At 43.2% G+C, this 22,332-nt stretch overlaps 1 protein-coding gene across 4 annotated transcripts in view; it reads left to right on the top strand.

Annotated features, from left to right (window-relative positions):
- si:ch73-103b11.2 (putative leucine-rich repeat-containing protein DDB_G0290503) overlaps positions 1 to 22,332 on the top strand; it is a 105,941-nt gene that overhangs the window by 9,977 nt on the left and 73,632 nt on the right. For all 4 annotated transcript variants that reach the window (XM_029629483.2, XM_029629482.2, XM_029629484.2 and 1 more), the window contains exon 3: positions 2,268 to 2,333. In XM_029629483.2, the coding sequence (XP_029485343.2) occupies positions 2,268 to 2,333 (66 nt within the window). The remainder of the gene's footprint in view (positions 1 to 2,267; positions 2,334 to 22,332) is intronic.

A 22,332-nucleotide genomic window follows, 5' to 3' on the forward strand; every position in this document is an offset into this window, starting at 1 on the left:
TATGAAAGGTTGACGATGGATGTATGGATCCCTGTTAGATTTGAAGTTGGCAGAGGACTCAACTGTAGGTATGGTCGGTCCCGTATTGGGTAGGGATGGGGGGGGGGATCGCTATTACAGTGCCGTTTTCTCTATTTTTGCATATTATGGACACTGAATGTTGTCAGCTCTCCAACCAAAACATAATATTGCAACTTTTTAAAAAATGTATTTAAGTATTTAATAAACAAAGTTATGTACCTGTGTGGAAAAATTAATTGCCACCACACACTCAACTGGTTGTGCCACCTTTTTAACTGCAATGACTGCATCCAAACACTTCCTGTAGTTGTTGATCAGTCTCGCATCCCCGTGGAGGAATTTTGGCCCGCTCATCCATGCAGAACTGGTTTAACTCGGTGACATTTGTGGGTTTTCGACTATGAACTGATCGTTTCAGGACCTGCCACAACATCTCAATCGGGTTTAGGTCTGCACTTTGACTAGGCCATTCCAGAACTTTTAAATGTGTTGTTTTTGAGCCATTCTGATGTAGCGTTGTTTGTGATTTTTGGATCGCTGTCTTGTTTGCATGACCCAGCTGCACTTCCGCTCACGGATGGATGTGCCTGACATTCTCTGATACAGAGCAGAATTCATGGTTCCTTCAATGATGGCAAAGCATCCCCAAACCATCACACTACCGCCACCGTGCGGTTCTTACTGTGGAATGCGGTGTTTGGTTTTCACCAGTCCCGTTGTCCAAAAAGTTCCACTTTTGACTAGTCTGTTCATAGAACATTCTTCCAAGAGGCTTCACAATCTTCCAGGTGTTTTTTTGGGGGGAGGGGGAGGGCTTGAGTCGACCTTTTGGGGCGACATGGGTCCCGTTATGTCCGGCGAAAGCCAAACACTGCATTCAGTGGTCCCCCTCTGAGCCTTCTATAATGGCCTCTGAATTAGTATGATGTTCCTGTAAGTCAGGCTTCGCTGAGGCCGCCTATCGGCAGCCCTATTCGGGGGGCCCCCGACGCCCCGTAGCTCACAAAGCACTTCCCCGTCTTTTATTGATGGATCTCGGCAGAAAACCAAGGCCAGAAACTTAAACACCCGGACAAAACTGGGCATTAAGAAAGGAGGGGTTGGTGATAGAGGGCTAGTGTAGAGGGTATAAAAGTGTGGAAAACACAGCCTACCACTTATCATATTCACTAAAAAGAGAGTCACTGAGCGCTGGTTTCGCCCTCAGGTTTCTTTGCATACGTTCTAATACCTGGAACTCCACTAGTGCCTTCAAGGGGAAAACGAGGGAATGAGATGGAACAGATTGGGTTTAAGGAATGATTTAGTTTTTTTTGTCTTGTGATGATCCAATCTTCTCCTCAAACAAACATGGACTAACCTGTTTGTAGAATTTACACTTGGAGGACACTTTGGTGTTGGAGGGTTTAGCTACAGTACATAGAGTGTATGCTGGATGTTTCTGTTTTGGCTGTGGTATGTTTTCATCAGATGCTAGCGGAGGTTCCTGTTAGCGCCAGGAATGTATCCTGGTGAACAGTGATCGCTCAGCGATCATATCTAGGTGGTTTGCTTAAGTCAACCTCTCCTCTGTTACAGAGTTGGAGGCATTCTCTCTCTCTCTCTCTCTCTCTCTCTCTCTCTCTCTCTCTCTGTCTCTCTTGGTCTCGGTCTCTCTCTCCCTCTCTCTCTGTATTTAAGTGACACACATGTCCAGTATGTAGTACAACAGTCTGTAATTTTCAAATGTTGCCAAGCCAACACAGTAGATACCGAATGGTTAACTTTACCCGTGTGTGTGTGTGTGCGTGTGCGTGCGCGCGGCGCGTGTCTGTGTGTTGGGGTAATAGTGTTGGCTCAGTCCTGGCTTTGGGATCAAGGACACACTGACTCACTAAATCATCTGCAGCCATGTCCCTGAAAAAAAGAGCTATGAAACCGCAAGGCATGCTGAGGACTTTTCGGTGTTGTTGGGCTTGGGGATTCTTCACAGTGATCCCTGCTTTATAATGTAGCCACTATAGGTTCATAGATTCATAGGCTAACTCCCTACACATACAGTAAGTGTTCTGTGGTCATTAAAAATCCAACCGTGCCTGTATACCACCACTTTCAGAAGCTGCGTTGCGCTTAGCATTTGAGCTACATTGCTTTTACCCAAATCAACAGTTTAAGTCTTATAATAGCATACATATTATGTAGCGTAAGTTGCCCTATCAGATGTCACTATAACTAGCATCTCTAACTCTCTCTCTCTCTCTCTCCAGAAATGGCAGAGGAGGTTCTTCATCCTATACGAACATGGATTACTCCGCTACGCCCTGGACGAGATGGTGAGTCAACTTCCCCGTTAAGCACTAAATTATGTTTTATGATGTCCGTAGTTTATTAGCGAGTTCCTTCTCCACGAAGGCCGTTTTTAAATTTTTTTTTTTTACACAACCGGAGACGTTTACGCCCAGTTTAGACATGAAAACAGTCTAAATGTTGTGCATGTGTTGTCAGTCAAGTTGGACACATGCCTTTTTTGATGTTTTCCGGCATGTGTCAGCCGGAGTGTTGGGATTCTGACACTCTCCTGAGGCGTACCTGTGTGCCTGAGGTGGGCCCGGTGCCACAGGGCTGGGTTGTCAACACTCCAAGCACACCGTCCCTCTGGGGCTAGCATAGCATCACGCTAACATGCTAATTCGTAGAGAACTAGCTCAGTGAGCATGAAAGGAATGCGGGGACACCAGGTGTCACAGATAAGTCTGGTACACAGGTGTGCTTTGTTTTAAGGTGCAAACAAACCTGTGCAACTGACCATGGCAACTTCCCACCTGAGGCATAAAAACGGCCATTTTTAATCAACTTTGACGCCTTTCTGTTTATCAGTGTCACTGTTGGATACTCTGTATCCTACTACCTTCCCTACCAACACATGATGTTCTGACAACTTGTGACAACGTTACATGTTGTTAAGGTTGGTCGTGATGACATTACAACGTGATCATCTGTGCTTCTACACCTGCATTGCTTGCTGTTTGGGGTTTTAGGCTGGGTTTCTGTACAGCACTTTGAGATATCAGCTGATGTACGAAGGGCTATATAAATACATTTGATTTGATTTTGATTTGATTTGACAGCGTTGACGAAGTTGCCACAAAGTTGTAATTGTTTCTCTAAAGTAAATAAAGTTGAGGTACACATATTCAACACTGCCCTCTTAGTGCCAGCAGTTTAGCAATTCATATGAGGAGTGGAGAGAGTGGGCAGGCAGTGTATTGATTGGCCCGTATTCCTCTTATCCAACTGCTTGGAAAGAGAGGCTCTCTAAAAAAATAAAAATAAAAACATTGAACGGGAGGTGAAAACTGCATCGGGAGGAAAGAGCACTTTGCTCATTGCTGTTGACTCATTCTCTCTGCGGTGTTCGTTGGTGAGCGATGCTGAGTGTCTTTATGTAAGCGAGGCAGTGGGAAGAGGCCTTTTCTGGTGTGTGTGTGTGCGTGCACATTGGCTGTGAAGCTATTGGTATGTGGGTGGAAAACGCTTCTCAACTCGACGGGGTCATCACAAAAGAACTGTTGATCTGTGGAGACCTGTTACGTACATACTAATGCACGCATGTATCAGTGTGTAGGAAAGGAACAGGACATGCATGTCACATTGATCATCCTCTCACCGGGTGAAGCATACCTGAGAGTCAGTGAAATGAAATATTTCTGAGGTGTGAGTCCAAAGGAGCGTACGTACGGTCTTAAAGACAGCGAGTCCAAAGGAGCGTAACGTACGATCTTAAAGACAGCGATTTGGATTTGAGCGAGGGGACAAATAAAGAATACGTACGGAGGAAAGGGGGAGGAGGAAAGTGAAAGAAAAAGAGTCTCCCACTCTCCCTCCCTTTCCCTTCCTCCTCGGTTAGTGTCACTTCATCTTTTCATCTGCCGTCTGAAAGGAGGATCAAAATGGGTCAGCAACGGAGGTGGAGAGCTGGAGTGCTCTAAATATAGATCTGTGAAGTGTAGAACAAGCGATGATGAATACATCCTGTTTGAATAATTGTTGGGCCATTTTTAATAAGCGGCTGCAAATTGAGCTAAATAGCTCCTGTATCTGGCACCAGAAGCTAGGCCTTTGGTGAAACAGAGCGCGAATTGCGCAAATATCCTATATTATACTCTCTTGTTGGATTGTAAGCTTTATTTAACTAGGCAAGTCAGTTAACTTCTTATGGCTGCCATCCCGTTAACGGGATAATTGTCATCAACAACCGCTGAATTGCATAGGGTCACATTCAAATAATATTACTAAAAATATTTATATTTATGAAATCACAAGTGCAATATAGCAAAACACAGCTTAGCCTTTTGTTAATCCACCTGTCATATCGATTTTGAAAATATGCTTTACAGCGAAAGCAATCCCAGCGTTTGTAAGTTTAATGATTGCTCAACAAAACAATAAGTACACCTAGCATCAAGTAGCTTGGTCACGAAAATCAGAAAAGGAATCAAATTAATCGTTTACCTTTGATCTTCGGATGTTTTCACTCACGAGACTCCCAGTTACACAATAAATGTTCCTTTTTGTTCCATAAAGATGATTTTTGTATCCAAAATACCTCCATTTGTTTGGCGCGTTATGTTCAGAAATCCACAGGAAAAAGCGGTCACGACAACGCAAACAAATTCCAAATAGTATCCGTAATGTCCACAGAAACATATCAAACTTTTTTTTATAATCAATCCTCAGGTTATTTTTAAAATATATAATCGATAAGATATCAACCGCAACAGTCTTTTTCAGTCGGAGAGGGAAAGGCAATGGCAGCCCAAACTCTGTTACGCATACAAAACGCTGCTGGCACCCGGCCATACAATGACGCGATGTTATCTTTCTCACTCATTTTTCAAAATAAAAGCCTGAAACTATGTCTAAAGACTGACACCTTGAGGAAGCGATAGGAAAAGGAATCTGCTTCATATCCCTTTAAATGGCGTATAGGCAGGCTATGGAACATGGAGTTTTCAAAATAGAAGCCACTTCCTGGTTTTATTTTCCTCAGGGTTTCGCCTGCAATATAAGTTCTGTTATACTCAGACAATATTTTGACAGTTTTGGAAACTTTAGTGTTCTCTATCCAATACTACTATGCATATATTAGCAACTGAGACTGAGGAGCAGGCAGTTTAGTTTGGGCAACTTATTCATCCAAGCTACTCAATACTGCCCCCCCAGCCATAAGAAGTTAAGAATATATTCTTATTTACAATGACGGCCTACCGGGGAACAGTGGGTTGTTCAGGGGCAGAACGACAGATTTTTTTTTTACCTTGTCTGCTCGGGGATTCGATCAGCAACCTTTCGGTTACGGGCCCAACGCTCTAACCACTAGGCTACCTAGCAGTGCTTCTGATCTTGGGGTGTGTGTACCTTCAGGGGTGCTTGGCTTATCCACAGGGTATTTTGGAAGACTCATAAGAACATAGGCCTACTGGTAAAATGCACGAGAGGGTACGTCCGTGGTACTCCAGGCAGAGCATAATGTGATTTTGAGGGTACAGGAACCAAAAAAGGTTGAGAACCACTGGCCTAAAGCACATTACGTATGTGGGAGAGGCGAGTTGTGTACCTTCCCTAAGAATTATTGCACTGTGTAGAATAAGGTGTGTGTGTGTGTGTGTGTGTGTTTCGCATGTGTGTTTCCCTCCCTGATGGAGAGTGCTGTATCCCCAGGACATAATGAGAGGGCAGGGATGGATGAAGGCCTCGGTGGGGCTGCTGAGACCACACTCCTCCTCTTCTCTTCCTCTCCATATCAAATATACCCTTCGTCACCCAGCCTCCTAACACTCAACAACATACATGCACTACGTTAGAAAAACAAGCAGCACTGCGCACGACTATACAACACTAGGCATACACGTCTAACCACAACACAAGGCTATGGGCAATAATATCATACAGCATAAACGCACTCCAAACATAGGACAATGACATGTACAGTAACGCACTTTAACACAAGGAAATACACACACACACACGCACACGCGCACACACACTCCTTTAGACTTTTGAGAAATGGGAACGACAAAAAGCATGACGTCTCCTCGAAACCATGAAACCCAGGGCCTGTAGCCACATCAGAGGCCCACCAGAGAGCACAGGGTTGGGTTTAGGAGATGAGAAGGTTGCCCCTGTGTGTGTGTATTTTTTCCGGGGCCTTTAGTTTTTATGGCTCTGGTGTCCTGCATGGCTCTAAACAGGCCCAGATGGGCTGTGGTCCCAACCCGCAGGATGTGGCATCGCCCTGGGGGGGGGGAGAGATCACACGTTCCCACTGGGCGTTTTTGGGGTCATCCTCCACTCCTCCAGGGGTGAACAGTGAACACCCAGTGAGACTCCACCACCATTTTAGACCAGGAGGGCAGGAGTGGCTTTGAAGAGAGGTTATCAGAGGGAGACTGTGTGTGTGTGGAAGGAGAGGAGGAAGATATACCAAAGAGAGAGAGTGTGTGTGTGTGTGGGAGGAGATAGCAGAGAGAGAGAAAGTGTGGGTGGGTGGATGGAGAATAGGAAGAGTTACTTTCCAGTAGCAGTAGATGGGAAAAAATAGATGGAGGGAGAGAGAATGAGCGGAACGTGTCTGCCTATATCAAACATGTGCATCCGTCCTAGTGTATGGTACAATGGGCTTTGAGCTTTAGTGCTGGGTTTGTCGTAGCATAGACCCCAAAACAAGTAACATTTTCTAAGTACATTTCCAAAAGGAATCTGTAAACTTGGAGCTTTATGTTAAAGATTTCATCCTTGTCACTGATTTTGAAAGATATGAATTCAATTGACATATGAATGAAAGCACCGATTGTGGAACATGCGATATTGACAAGTTTTGCAAGGGCTGTCTGAAGTTGTCGCGTTGCCTTGGCAACGCCTTTCTGTTTCTTTGTTCAACAGCGCGTTAAATGGATGTTTGACCATGGCATGGGTGAATTGTAGGCTACCAGAGGTGACTTTTTTTTTGTTATCTTTTGTTAAAAGAACTAGCTGTTTTTGCAATCCTAAAGCGGCTCAAGAATGTGGTGTGCGAGCCGTGTGTGTGTGTGTGAGCGCTTGTGTAGGACAAAGAGTGCTTGACTGCAGAGTGTGTGTCAGGAACAAGTGTTTCTGGGTCAGAAGTGTTTCAAGGCCTCAGACAGGAGTCACGGTCACCTGCAGGAGTCAAGAGTTGAGTAAGCAGTTCTAGAGGAACATAATGTCATTGCTGAACTTATTTCCACAAATATGGCTTTCACTTTTGCATGGAACATGTTGTGATGTGTATTATGCTTAGACTGCGTGAGAGAAGCGCGAATCACAGACGCACGCTCCACAATGCCTTATCACACCTCGGACAAAGCAGGCGTGGAGATTTTTTGTCTCAGCGGGAGACTCTTGACAACATCACCAGCACACCGCTCGACACCCACTCTCTAATGACCCTCCTGCGACGCTCGACACCCACTCTCTAATGACCCTCCTGCGACGCGGTCTAAAATGGGCCCGGCCACACCTCCTATTGACCACTTCGTTGGCTAGGTTCAAACGCACAGCTCAACACCTACACTCCAACAGCCACTGTGTGACGTGGCTTAAAATAGGTTTGGTGTTCATGTTAGTATTCATGCTAAAGAAAGTTGCACACTCCATCTATAAACTCCCAGCAATTTATTGGGTATACTACTAATTTACCAACGTTTCGGCCTCACTGTGCCTTCCTCAGGGTGCGGAGGAAGGCACAGGGTGCGGAGGAAGGCACAGGGTGCGGAGGAAGGCACAGGGTGCGGAGGAAGGCACAGGGTGCGGAGGAAGGCACAGGGTGCGGAGGAAGGCACAGGGTGCGGAGGAAGGCACAGGGTGCGGAGGAAGGCACAGTGATGCCGAAACATTGGTAAAAACACCCATTAAATTGCTGGGAGTTTATATATGGAGTGTGCGACATTCTTTATTTTTAGAGTTTATTCGCCGTTAGTCAGCACCTCCACACAAACACATTTGTCTGGTTGTGCGCCAGCTCATGTTTTTAATCTAGTATTCATGCTCAACACACCCACTAACTTGTTGGCATGAGGTGGAGAATCCGACTCGGGTGGGATATCGTTTTGTCTTGATGCTGCTGTTTTTTTATTTTCTCCAGACGCTGTAGAATTACATCTATGAATGTTATCATATTAGGTTACTTGTTTCCTGACTGTGTTTCAGCTTTTGTATCCTGTTAGGGTAGGCCAGATTCTGTTGCTGTATCGAAAACCATGAATTAGAGCTAGGATTGATTTTATGTTGATTTTCGCAATCGTTGTTTCTGCTTTGGCAGTGCCTTTTTAAGTTATTATTACATGCTGTCTATTGGGCATGTTGTTATATTGGCGTGTTAGCCTAAGTAACTTTGATCAGTGATTGGATCACCGTTCCCTTGTTCTCACTGGTTCTATCACGGCAGCTCTTTTAAAAGCGTTGCCTTTAGCATCCCGAGGCTAGTAGTCTTATCTAATTCTTCTAGTGTGAATTATGTAAAAGTGGTTGTCGAAGGATAAGGGATTGTGGGGTTGGTCAGAGCCGAAGCAGATCTGATTCTACACGAAGGCCATAGAGGCACCACTAAATGCTGTTCAGTCTTACTTGGACAAACCGAACTGTACTTACTTTTTAATTGCTGGCATTTGGCCTCTTCTTTCCCTCTTTTTACAGCTTGTTTGCTTGAACGCACCGCTACAGGTTTTGTGTAAGACCCCAGTCTGAGTTTGCCTTGGCCAAAGATTTGGCTAAAGATTTGTCTGCTTGCCACACGTGAGATGAGATTGTGACACACTGGAACGTGCAAGGCCCCCCCCCAACCACAACATTAAACTGCAAGCTATTTTTAACTGGCTCCAAAAAGCCTTTTGTCTTTTGCCTGGCCATGTGGATACAGGGGACAGGGAGTGCTGCAGTGTTGTTGCCTCCAGGCGATCTGTGGCGGGACATAACTGGAAGCCCACTCCCCCCCCCCCCCTCAATTAGAGCTGCTCGCTCCCAGAAGGCTTTCGAAACACTGCAGCCAGCCATGGGAAAAGAGGGGAGAGGCGGAGTAGGTAGGGAGGGGGACTGGGTTTATAGGAGAGAGCGCGGGATGGAGTGAAAGAGGTGGTGATGGTGTAGGAATGGGAGTAGATTTGAGAGGGATTTGGGTAGTTAGGGATGTTGGAAAGAGAATTCACAGGGATCGAAGGAGGGGTGTGTGGAAGAGAAAGGAGGGATTTAGAAATAGACTGGAGGGAAAGCGACCGATAAAGAGGAGTTGGGAAGTGGATTACAAGTCAGACCGTCTATAAGACTGTGTAAGTCTAAACCCAAGTGGTGTTCTCTGCTAGTTTGTTTACAGACCGCGTCAAGGCTCGTTTTGGACTGGGAAGATTGGGTGCGTGAGAGTGCTTTTTAACCCCTGCCCTTCCTGCCCTTCCTTCCCCTGGCTCCAGTAGGAACTGATCTTCTGGAATGTAAACAGCCGCGGCTTACAGTGGGGTCACTGTTCCCGACGTACAAAGCCGCAAAACCATGGGAATACCCATTCACTGGGCTTCTAATCGCCTAGGTCCATACAGTTTGCTCCCGAACAACCACACAGCCCTGCTACAGATCCCAAGGCAGAAAGCTATTGTCTCATACAATGGCAAATTATGTTTTGTAAACATGCCATATTTTTCGTTTGAATGCTCCCTTGCGTTTAAGCTCCGCCATTAGTGGAAAGCCAAATCAGTGACATAATATGCAAAAATAAAACCAGAACGAAGTTTGCCGTCTGTTTTCTTGTGATAAAGGTTGTGTGTTTTGAACATTATCCAGAAGTTATTTTGATAACTTAAAAAGTGAGTTATTCAAGGGCTACTCAGCAAACCAATGCGCTAAGGAGGCCTATTGTGCCCTGTCTGCCATGTTTGCAGATAGAAACTGGGAAATGGGTGGGTAAAGAGACCAAGGTTGAGCAGCCTTGAAGAGAGTCATAACGTATGCTGCTAGTTCTAGTGCCCGTTACAGTATAATCCTATATACTGACACACACACACACACACACGGACCTACTTCCTGTGGGTGCTTTCACACTATTTGTCACTCCACTACCCTCTTCCTGTCTCTCTCTTTTTCCATCTGTTTAAACCTCTGCTCTCCAGTCTTTCTGGCCTGGCTTTAGTCAACACACATCCCGGATATGACACAGATAAAGATCTAATCTGTCCCAGTGGTTCACTGTTTGGATACTTTCATCACTTTAGTCAAAGCAGCTCGGTCCAGCCGTGCTTTCTAGACTTACTGCACTGTAGGCCTACTGTCTGTCGGCTAGGCTAACACTGGCTGTCTGCTAAATAACAATGCTAAGGTTCTTGCCGCCAGTCTTTTAGCCCCTAATGGAGAAATTACTGTTCACCCTATATCTCAATGACCCCAGCAGAGGTTTAGAGTAGCTTGTAATGTGACATTGTTATGCTAACGCAATGCAAATATGCTGAAGGTTGCTATGCTAATGCTGTGGCTCATACAGAGACTATTTCTACCAGACGCTTTGAAGAGAGTAGTTACTAAAAGAAATTGACACCCTACCTCCTAAAAAAATAAGGACTTCCCCAATTACAATGTCTTAACATTCCCAGTGGCCAAACTCAAATCCACACACAGTCCTCACAGTTTACAGATTTGCCCAACATAGTTACATGGAACCCAAACTGGCTGCGTGCATAAATATATTTTGTTCCACTACACCAAACGCGATCACGACATGCAGGTTAAAATTTCAAAACAAACTCCGAACCAATTACATTAATTTGGGGACGGGTCGAAAAGCATTAAACATTTCTGGCAATTTAGCTAGTTAGCTTGCACTTGCTAGCTAATTTGTCCTATTTAGCTAGCTTGCTGTTGCTAGCTAATTTGTCCTGGGATATAAACATTGAGTTGTGCATTTCAGGTAAAATAACAAGGTCCTCTACTCCGACAATTAATCCACACATAAAACGGTCAACCGAATCGTTTCTAGTCATCTCTTCTCCTTCCAGGCTTTTTCATCTTTGAACTTATATGGTGATTGGCATCTAAACTTTCATAGTATTACCACGACGACCGGCAAAACAGTTTGTCTTTCAATCACCCACGTGGGTATAACCACTGAGGAGATGGCACGTGGGTACCTGCTTCTATAAACCAATGAGAAGATGGGAGAGGCAGGACTTGCAGCGTGATCTGCGTCAGAAATAGGAATGACTTCTATTTTAGCCATTGGTAACGCGTGAGCAGTGTGGGTGCAATAATTGAATAACATGGATTTCTACATTTATTTTGTGGTCAGCCTGTTACCCATCCTCAGCGTTAGTCACTCCCTCCTCCAAACAAACTGTGTGGTGCCTAAACTGTTGGGATGTGTGTGATCTCTTCCTTCTACTTCATGTGAGAGAACCTATGGAGGCAATGTTGTAGATGTCTTGTTAAGTGGTTCATTGTTTTCACATGATTGTATTCTCTTGCAACATTCCTCAGTCTTTACCTCCAAATAGGCAAGCTGTCAGGCACTGGACAGAATCGCTCAAGGTTGGGGCAGTACATCTCTCAGCACCTCTGGTGTTTTTGTATGAGTTGTAGTAAGATGGCGCTGCAGTGGATAGCAGCCGTTTTACATGCTCCTGACCAATTTGACTATTTTCTTTTTTTACGCTGATCTTTGTTCATAATTTCTCTGCCATAATTTCCTATGAATTAATACAGCTTCTGGACATCAGAAGAGCTACGTTTCCCCCCCTTCCCCACAGTGACAATACGTACATATCATAACGAGAAGCCATGGATTACATGCAACATCCGCACTGAGCTAAAGGCCTGCTTCTTTCAAGGAGCGGGACATTAATCCGGACGCTCATAAGAAATCCCGCTACGACATCCGACGAGCCATCAAACGGGCATAGCATTGTCGTGTCTTTACTATCATTAACTGAAGACTTGATAGTTTTTATCAAAGATTCTCTGTAATTAGTTACTACGCGATCAACTGATTAATCACATAACTAATTAACTAGGAAGTCAGGGCACCAAGGAAACATTCAGATTACAAAGTTATAATTTCCTAAAATAACTTTTCAGATATTTTATCTGATCAATTAGTCTTCGAATTAATGAATTATTTACTTTACCTCATGTTAGTCTCATTCCAAACATCGTAAATTGTTGGTTATCTGCACGAACCCAGTCTTCACTATGAGTCATCCATACATCAATTGTCTTAAATCATTTATTTATTATTAAGTAATTCACAGAAATGCATAAACAAACAAACCAGGTAAATGTAATGATAGGAGAATGTGCCCTAGTGGGCTAAACCGGCATGGCGGCTTGTTAGACAAAAGGGGAAGTGGGGGTCGACTAAGTCACTACAGAGTGATAATTTATAACAATTGAAATGCTAATCCTTTACACATTAACACTCACTCATTCGAGAACAATTGCAATCGATATATATATTTACGCTCAGTGTGTCGTCTTGATCGCTGGTGAAAAGTTTCTTTCGTAGAATTGTCCGTCTCTCTCCCTCTCTCTGTCTTTGTTAGAGGGGATAGTTCAAAGTGATATTCGTTATAGAATGGGTGTTTCGGCGGTTGTCGTTCTTCGCGTTCAATGATACCGAATTCCTAGCACCAGACTAGTAATTAGTATCAAAGACTTGTTCTCATTCTTTCGGTATCGATAGTCTAAGAGTTTAACCACGTGGTATGGTTAAAAGATTCAGCAATGGTCTACAACCTTGGTTCCCCTCCTAATTCAGCAATGGTCTGCAACCTTTAGCCATCTCGTAATTGAGGTAAGCTCGGTCTGCTGATCGAAAACCCGAAAGAGGTTTTATTGGGAATGGCAGAAAAGGCTGTCCCAGGATGTCTGACCCTAACTGGGCTCAGGGGCGGTCCTCTGATTTAGTTCAAATCAAAAGGGAATTGTATTTTTCTTCATTAAACAGTCAAAAATCATATTATACAAACAGTATCATACTCACTCATTCATCTTATACAACAATGAGATGTAAACCTCATATCTGAGGCTATTATATAAACAGCGTTATGGTAATGTGGCCACACCGTCTCCCATGACCTTTCCCAAGTTGTGACAAATGGACCAGTTCGTAGCTGGATTCTTAACCGATCTTTTATACTTTCTCCGGAACATGAAATTTGTTCGTACCTCAAGTTCTGTGAGGTGGAAGAATTTCCTTTGTCCTCTATGAAAGTTTACTCTCTCTCTACTATGTGTCCATGAGGAGATCCTCTGACCACAGCAGCCTAGTTGAAGGAGGCAATGGGGAGGCAGGGAGAGGGGAATGGGGTTGCTATACCCAAAGAGGCCAACGTCTTGACAGCGTCAATACAGAACTAAGATGGAATCCTACTAAACTGGCTCTGACAATCATTGAATGTGTTAGGTCTTGCAAACTATCACGGACTACAAAGGGAACACCAGCCACGGGCTGCCCACTTACATAAGCCTACCAGACGAGTTAAATGCTTGTTTTGAGGCAAGCAACTCTGAACCATGCATAAGAGCACCAGCTGTTCCGTACCTTTCACTCTGTAGCCAATGTAGGACCTTTTTAAACAGGTTAACAGACTGATTACCAGGACTAGGGCTGTTGCAGTGACCATATCACTGCCACACCAGCAGTCATGAGTCATGACCGCAGTAAAATTCTAAGTGACCGTTGAGTCACGGTAATCTCCTTTTATGCACTCTGGACAGGCATTAGTAGTACCCAACTCACCAATGATCATCAGGTCGCTAATAGCATGGTTCTCAGGGCCCTATTGTCCCTCTAACCACAGACATCAATGCAAATTAAATCGAAAATCACAAACACTTATCAAAATAGTATGTGCTTTTAAAATTCATCTCACTCTGATCAATTTGAATAAAATAAATTCAACAGGTTGAATGGAAAACATGATCATTGTGGATGCTTCAAAACCTGAACTAAAATAATGATTGTGCAGCTATACAATACATAACATACTGCATATTACACAAGGCAGAAAAACATGTAAAAAAAGACTGATTTTAAGATATCTTTGGCACATAATTGGTCTAGCCTAAATGAACAAATTCATATTTAGCCTAAAATTATGGTGGATTTGAATTTGAATAGCCTTGTAATGGGATATGTTTTATATTTTCATAATTAATAGGCGGACTCATTACCTTTTTTTTATAAAGAATATCTCACCAGTACAAGTTTCCATCCCATCCCCTCCCCTATCTCCTTCAGTCCTGTCTCCAGCGCGCATTGAGAGGGGCTGTCAACAGTTTAATGAAATTTGTTTTGTTGTGAAAACATGTTACTATCAACGTTCCTGAACAGATTTCACTTGCTTTCCCAAATGAAGCACTGGGTAGCTGCAGGAACAGGGTTGGAGAGCCTAGGGCTGTGGTGGTCACAAAATGTAGTCAGCCGATGATTGTCAAGCAAATAACTGTCAGGCTCATGGTAATTCACCGTTAATTAACATAAACACATTTAGCATCTCCTGGCTTCCACACACAGCCTTCAAGCCATTTTAAAAAGTTGAATAAATCCATGTAATATAGCCTACAACATCACAATAAATCCATTATTTTCGACAGGTCTAAAGAAGCATGATATGAAGAAAATGACTATGCCAAATGGCTGTACATTTACATGTAAAAGATTTGCTTATTCTGTGGCATTATTTTATAGAATGAAGAATACAATTGAACAAAAAGCTGAATAAAATATCATTATTTTCTCAACGATTTGAGGGAGTGCGCACATGCGACTATTCTGTGAGAGGTTAACAAAGAAATAGGTACTCCTATATGCTTAATTTAGAGTTATTAAGACTTTAGTTCTGTAAACTTTGGGCTATATGTTTTGATTTTTAATACATTGTAAGGCTGCATGAGACTAATGATTATTAACTGTGTGCTTCCTTATCCAATTCCGAGGTGCATATTGAAGATAATGGAAGAACTGCCCACATTTACTTTTCGTCAGCCAACAAGTTGAGTAGGCCTAACGAACAGCAAGCGCACTAGCCTATATCGATCTACTATTCCCCCATAGGACAAAAGTCGACCTATTCTGTGCAAGAAATAAATATTCCGAACAGTTGTGGGATGCGATGGATACCAAATTTAATACACGTGCTAGCATCAAAACCTTTTTATGCAATGTGGCTGATGCAACAGATCAGAATGTTTAACTTAAAATGTTGATAGCTTAATAGTTTATTTCTTCCCATTATAGGCGCAGTAATGCGCACACGGCAGTAGGCTATAAGCGCCAATGTTCCGTTAGCGGAAAACACCATTATCAATAGTGACCGGAAATGTGATTATGCATATAAGGCTTTTCTTATAAAGGTGCATTTTTATGGTTAAAATTATCTTCCCCAAACTTGAACTTAACGCACTGTGTATATATATGCCAGTTAGGCTCTACACCCCTTGTAAAGTGGATTGATGTGCTTTAATTTGAAGAAGTTATTTGGCCACTTTAGTTGTGATACAAACCGTATTAAAACATATAGGCCTATGGGCTAGGCTAAATGAGGTGTGCGACTATGATTAAAACATAAAAAAAAAAAAGGCATGGTTTCTTATGCTGGTCCTCATTCACGAGTGATAGGCTAATATTGTCACCCATCAGACTATTCTTGATTTAATCTTGTCTTTCCATATAATATATATGTGTGACATTTTGTTATGATTTAGAATCGACTATTGTCATGCACCTGTATCACCCGGGGCAGCAGGAACAAATACAGTACGTGTCATCTATGCACTTTAAATAGCGAATTGAGGACACTTTTTTCCCCCATGGTTTATTTTCATGCCAGCCAGGTAGGCTATACTTCTGTTGTAAATATAAGCAATGTGCTTAATATTAGGAACGTTGCGAAATAAATATAGTAGGCCTAGCCTATAGAAAGCTGATGGGATCCTCCTCTTTTTATTAGCAGCCATCACTCTATTTTTCTCCCGCAATTACATAGCCTATAGAAATGTTGCGCAACATGAGATCATGGGCCCTCATGAAGTGTTTGATTTAGATTTTCAATACGTTTGCATTGATGTCAGAGTGATTAGAGGGACAATAGAGTGCTGAATACCAGGCAGTTAGCAAGTTTGGTAGGCTACTAATGACCAGCAGCAGCATCAGAACTTGGAGAAGCCTAATTACCGTGACTAAAGCGGTCATGTGGAATTTGACTTCCTTCATGACTCGTGACCGCCGGTAATAGTCACCGCATCAGCCCTTGGAGAGCCCATGGTAGACTTTGGGCGGAATATCACCTGTCTGTCGCGCAGCGAAATTACCGGAGTGGCCACCTGACATGAGTGAAAAACTACCGGCGGGAAAGTGGCCTCCATTCGCTATTCTAGTGTATATGTCATTTAGTCTTACCCCTGTTCATGCCCATTTCATAACGGGCCATTCTAAATTGAAACTAATTTGACATATTAGTAAAGTCAAGATTAAATTGAGAATAGTCTGATGGTTGTTGTAACATTACAGCCTTATTCTAAAATGGATGAAATAAAATGTTTTCCTCATCAATATCCCATAACGACAAAGTGAAAACAGGTTTTTAGAAATGTTTGCAAATTTATTAAAACTAAAAAACGGATACCTTATTTACATACAGTGAGCACCATAATTCATTGGACAGTGACCATTTTTATTTTTATATTGGTTCTGTACTCTAGCACTTTGAGTTTGACAGTGAGGGTGAAGTGCAGACTGTGAGCTTTAATTTGAGGGTATTTTCATACATATCGGATGAACCGTTTAGAAATGACAGCACCTTTTGTACATGGTCCCCCCATTTTAAGGTACTACAAGTATTTGTTGAATTGGCTTCACAGATGTGTGTCGTTAGGCAGGTGTATTCATTCGTGTCGTTAGTGAATGCAGCAGAGCTGTTAATGAATAGTATTGATTCTAGACTTTGCTATTGCCTTTAGAGGTTGTTGTTGGGTGTGACAACATGAGGAAGACAGCAGTGTCAATGCAAATGAAGCTGGCTGTCATAAGGCTCAGAAATTAAAATCAATCAATCAGGAACATTGCAGAAACCATGGGCATGCCCAAGTCAACAGTTTGGTTCATCATTAACAAGAAAAAAAAACTAGTGAACTCAATGTCAAAAGACCCGGTAGACTGAGGAAGACCACTGTAGTGGATGGCTGGAGAATACTTTCTATGATGAAGAAAACCCCCCTGACAACAGCCCAACAGATCAAAAACACTCTCCTGGATGCAGGTGTAGATGTGTCAGTCTACTATACGTAGACAACTACACCAGCAGCACTACAGTGGGTACACTACAAGATGCAAACCACTGATAAGCCTGAAGAACAGAAAGGCCAGATTACAGTTTGCTAAAAAGCACCTAAAAGAGCCCCAAGAGTTCTGGAAAAAAAGTATTGTGGACAGGTGAGACAAAGATTAACATGTACCAGAGTGATGGAAAGTGTGGAGAGGGAAAAAAGACATGCCCATGATCCAAAGCATACCACCTCATCCGTGAAACATGGTGGAGGGGGTGTTATGGCTTGGGCCTGTATGGCTGCCAGTGGAACAGGCTCACTTGTCTTCATTGATGATGTGACTGCAGACAGAAGTAGAACAATACATTCTGAAGTGTACAGAAATATTTGATCTGCTCAGATTAAACCAAATGCCTCAACTCATTGGACGGCGCTTCATCATGCAACAAGACAATGACCCTTAACATACTTCTAGAGCAACGAAGGGGTTTTTGATGGCCAGAAAGTGGAAAATCCTTGACTGGCTGAGTCGATCACCAGATCTGAATCCAATTGAACATGGATTTTACATGCTGAAGAGGAGACTGAAGGCAATAAGTCCCTGAAACAAGCAGGAACTGAAGATGGCTGCAGTACAGGCCTGGCAGAGCATCACCAGGGAAGATACCCAGTGTCTGGTGATGTCGATGCATCGCAGACTTCAAGCAGTCATTGCATGCAAAGGATATGCAACCAAATATGAACAATTATTACTTTATTCTACATTATGTTAAACTGTCCAATGTTTTTTGATGCCTGAAAATGGGAGGGGGGGCGACTATGTACAAAAGCTTCTATAATTTGTAAACTGTTCATCTGATATGTATGAAAATGCCCTCAAATGAATGCTGATAGTCTGCACTTCACCCTCATTGTCATTGTATCCTTTCAAACTCTGTGCTAGAGTACAGAACCAAAATAACAAAAAAATGGTCACTATCCAATGAATTATGGTGCTCACTGTAAGTATTCAGCCCCTTTGCTATGAGACTCGAAATTGAGCTCAGGTACATCCTGTTTCCATTGATCATCCTTGAGATGTTTCTACAACTTGATTTGGAGTCCACCTGTGGTAAATTCAATTGATTGGACATGATTTGGAAAGGCACATACCTGTCTATATATAGGGTCCCACAGTTGACAGTGCATGTCATAGCAAAAACCATTCTTAAATGGAAGAAGTTTAGAACCACCAAGACTCTTCCTAGAGCTGGCAGCCCAGCCAGACTGTGCAATCTGGGGAGAAGGTCACCTCCCTGACCAAAGCCCAAGAACCCGATGGTCACCAATCAGCTCCACCAATCAGGCCTTTATGGTAGAGTGGCCAGACGGAAGCCACTTCTCAGTGAAAGGCACATGACAGCCTGCTTGGAGTTTGCCAAAAGTAAAAAGGACTCTGACCATGAGAAACAAGATACTCTGGTCTGATGAAACCAAGATTGAACTCTTTGGCCTGAATGCCAAGCGTCACGTTTGGAGGAAACCAGGCACCACTCATCCCCTGGCCAACACCATCCCTACGGTGAAGCATGGTGGTGGCAGCATCATGCTGTGGGGATGTTTTTCAGTGGCAGGGACTGGGAGACCAGTCAGGATCAAGGGAAAGATGAACAGAGTGAAGTACAGAGAGATCCTTGATGAAAATCGGCTCAGGACCTCGGATTAGGGCGAAGGTTCACCTTCCAACAGGAGAATGAACCTAAGCACACAGCCAAGACAATGCAGGAGTGGCTTCGGGACAAGTGTCTGAACGTCCTTGAGTGGCCCAGACTTGAACCCAATCGAACATCTCTTGAGAGACCTGAAAATAGCTGTGCAGTGACGCTCCCCATTCAATCTGACAGAGCTTGAGAGGGTCTGCAGAGAAGAATGTGAGAAACTCTCCAAATACAGGTGTGCCAACCTTGTAGCATCATACCCCAGCAGAATCTAGGCTGTTATCACTGCCAAAAGTGCTTCAACAAAGTACTAAGTAAAGGGTCTGCATACTTTTTAATAAAACAATTTTTTTGCACATATCTGAACCTGTTTTTGCTTTGCCATTTTGGGGTGTTGTGTGTAGATTGATGAGAACAAAAAAATTGAATCAATTTTAGAATAATGCTGTAACCTAACAAAATGTGGAAAAAGGGAAGGGATCTGAATACTTTCCGAATGCACTGCATGTACATATCTACCCCAATTTCCTCATACTGCTGCATCGACTCTGTACTGATACCCCGTGTATATAGCCAAGTTAAAGTTACTCATTGTGTATTTATTCCTCGTGTTATTTTCAATTTGTCTCTGCATTGTTGGGAAGGGACCCTTAAGTAAGCATTTCCCTGTTAGTCTACAGATGTTGTTTACGAAGCATGTGACAAATGACATTTCATTTGATGAGTGCCATCCTGGTCATAACACCACAACAGAGGAACAAATCCTTTATACAGCACTTTTTTTCTCCACCCTCTTCCTTTCTCTCACTCTTTCTTTTAACGATTTCCAACCATTCATGGTGCAGAGAAAGCCTGTCTCTGGGAGGCTTTGGCTAGATGAGTGGATACTCTCTCTCACGTATACTCTCTCACTTAATTTTTTACTTTCCCATTACATGCTCTCTCTCTCTCTCTCTCTCTCTCTCTCTCTCTCTGTCCCTTACCCTCCTCGCTCACTGACTTTCACTCTTTGTCTGTCTGTGTCGGTCTGTCTGTTATTCACTCCCTCTCCTCTGTGCCAATAAATCATTTGAGTTTGAGATGGGAGCCAACAGCATTGTTTAACTTCTTTCTCCCCTGAACCCCCTCGTCCGACCCCTATAAAGACAAAAATGGTCTGACTGACTGCTCGCTCAGTTTGCTCCAAACACTAGACCAGGACACCGACAAAAGGTTTCATTTGAAGCCTCAGGGCGAAGAGTTTAGCCAACTCTGAGACAAGCGTCTAATAAAGCGAAAGACTGAGGGAGGGGCTAGCTGGAATGAGAGGGGACGGGACATTTTCCCCTCAGGACTTGTGTGGCGGCGTTCATGAGTGACACACACACACACACGATACTGTATCTCAGTCCCGAGTCTGTTTGTCTAGAGGTCATAGCCCAGCGCTGCCAGTGGCCTGCTGTGAATGACTGCTTCTAGCGCTGCCTCTATTTGGCCACAAACTGCTTCAAAACTTAAGTCGCCATACGAGGAAGCTACTTTCCAACATGTGTGTTGATTTAGCTACAAGGCAGTAGCACGTTCATGCATACAGAAATGGCATACATGGCAACCTGGTGATTGAGGGTTCTACCATCTTTTTTGACGTTATTTGTCTGTATTTTATGCTTCTGAATATAATAGTGATGGGGAAAAATCTATACACTTCCATATTCTAATCTTATTTTGGACAATTTTATATTGTTACTTTGACTCAAACTGTTGATTTGTTAAAAAATCTAAAAAAAACATTTTGTTGTTGCTAGATAGCCTTACCAAATGCTAGTCAGCTCAGCCGTACCTGCGCCAGAACACTGGCATGATTCATCCTTCAGCTTGTTCTCAATCTTCTTTTTAAATAGTAAGCCAATATGTTTTTCACACTTTTTTTTATAACCATGACTGATCAATACTCATGATCTCTCTCAGCTTTCTGTGCGCAATATGTTTTGACGCTCGCAGTATCGAATCTTGGTACCTATAGAATCGCAATAAATATTGTATCAGCGCGTAAGTATCGTGATATGGTTCCTGGCAATTCCCAGCCCTACTGAATAATACAAATTCAAAATAGGTTTTATGAGTAGTGCATGACCCTCGATGGCAACAAATTAATTCTAAGTGGTTTTAAGGGGATGATTTATTTTATATTCAACCGAACATAACTGGGAGGGAAGTATTCCAATTTGTAGAACTTTTCATTTTCTTTAGCACTGTATCGGCATGTCTCTATAGACAATATTGTAGACTGGTATTGACGATATATAAGCCCAGCCGTACTACCCATGGTATTTTATGGGTTGCGTCTCCGAGAGTGACGGGTGCAGGTGTGTTGTCTGACCTCTTGACCTCTCACTTTGGCTTTAACGGGCTGCTAACCCGGTCAGCTGTTAAGGTCACTGCAGAGCCCAGGGTGGAATCTGAAGGCTTTGAAATGAGTTTGGTTTGACCAGGACAGGTCATATAGATATTAATAAGACTGCTGGAGTACAGTAGTTTGAATTGGCTGATAACCTTTAGTAGGCATAGGCCTATATTTTATCCTACGTTAGAATTGATAGCCTAGATAACGATGTTACTTTTGACATCGATTGAGTCATTTTTTTAAGACCAAGTTCCCCGACCACAGCTTTCAAACATTCAACTTATTTTTATAGTTGTTGTTTATATTCTTTCACCCCATTTTTATGCATAGTGCCAAGTAGTAAAAAGCCACACGACCCCATACGCCAGTTCCTTGGCCAACCCGACAGTCTCATTGTTGTTGGGTGAGCCACTCACTCTTTAATAACCCACTCCAGCTTCCTTAGGACCTAGCCCAGCATTCCCACTGCCGACGGCCATGGCTTGGCACCTCTCCAGGGCACAACCTAATCAGCTTACCGCTACCTCCCTCCCTCCCTCTGCTCCGCTCCCTCTCCACTCCCTCCTCTGTTATTTTGTTTTTCAAACTCCTTCATTACCCCCCCCCCCACCCTGCTCCAAACAGCTCACTCTATCCCAAGGGTAGTGCACTGGGAACAACAGGCTGATGGCTAGGCACTGCAGAACACTGTTACAACAGGCTAACAGCTAGGCACAGACCTGAAAAAAAGAACTGTTACAGCAGGCTAATGGCTAACTGCAACGTACAGGGCTGCGTAAAATGAAGGCTAACAGAGCACTGTTGAGGAATGTTTCACCCTAGTACCAGGGTGTCAAACAGAGACCATAGAGTTCCTAGAAGAGCACATGTGGGTGAATGAGTTCACTAGCCTGACTTGTCTTAATTACTTTATCAGCTCGGGTGGTTATTTGAGTC

The sequence above is a fragment of the Oncorhynchus nerka genome, linkage group LG23 (genome assembly GCF_034236695.1).
Source record: "Oncorhynchus nerka isolate Pitt River linkage group LG23, Oner_Uvic_2.0, whole genome shotgun sequence".
Classification (NCBI taxonomy): domain Eukaryota; kingdom Metazoa; phylum Chordata; class Actinopteri; order Salmoniformes; family Salmonidae; genus Oncorhynchus; species Oncorhynchus nerka.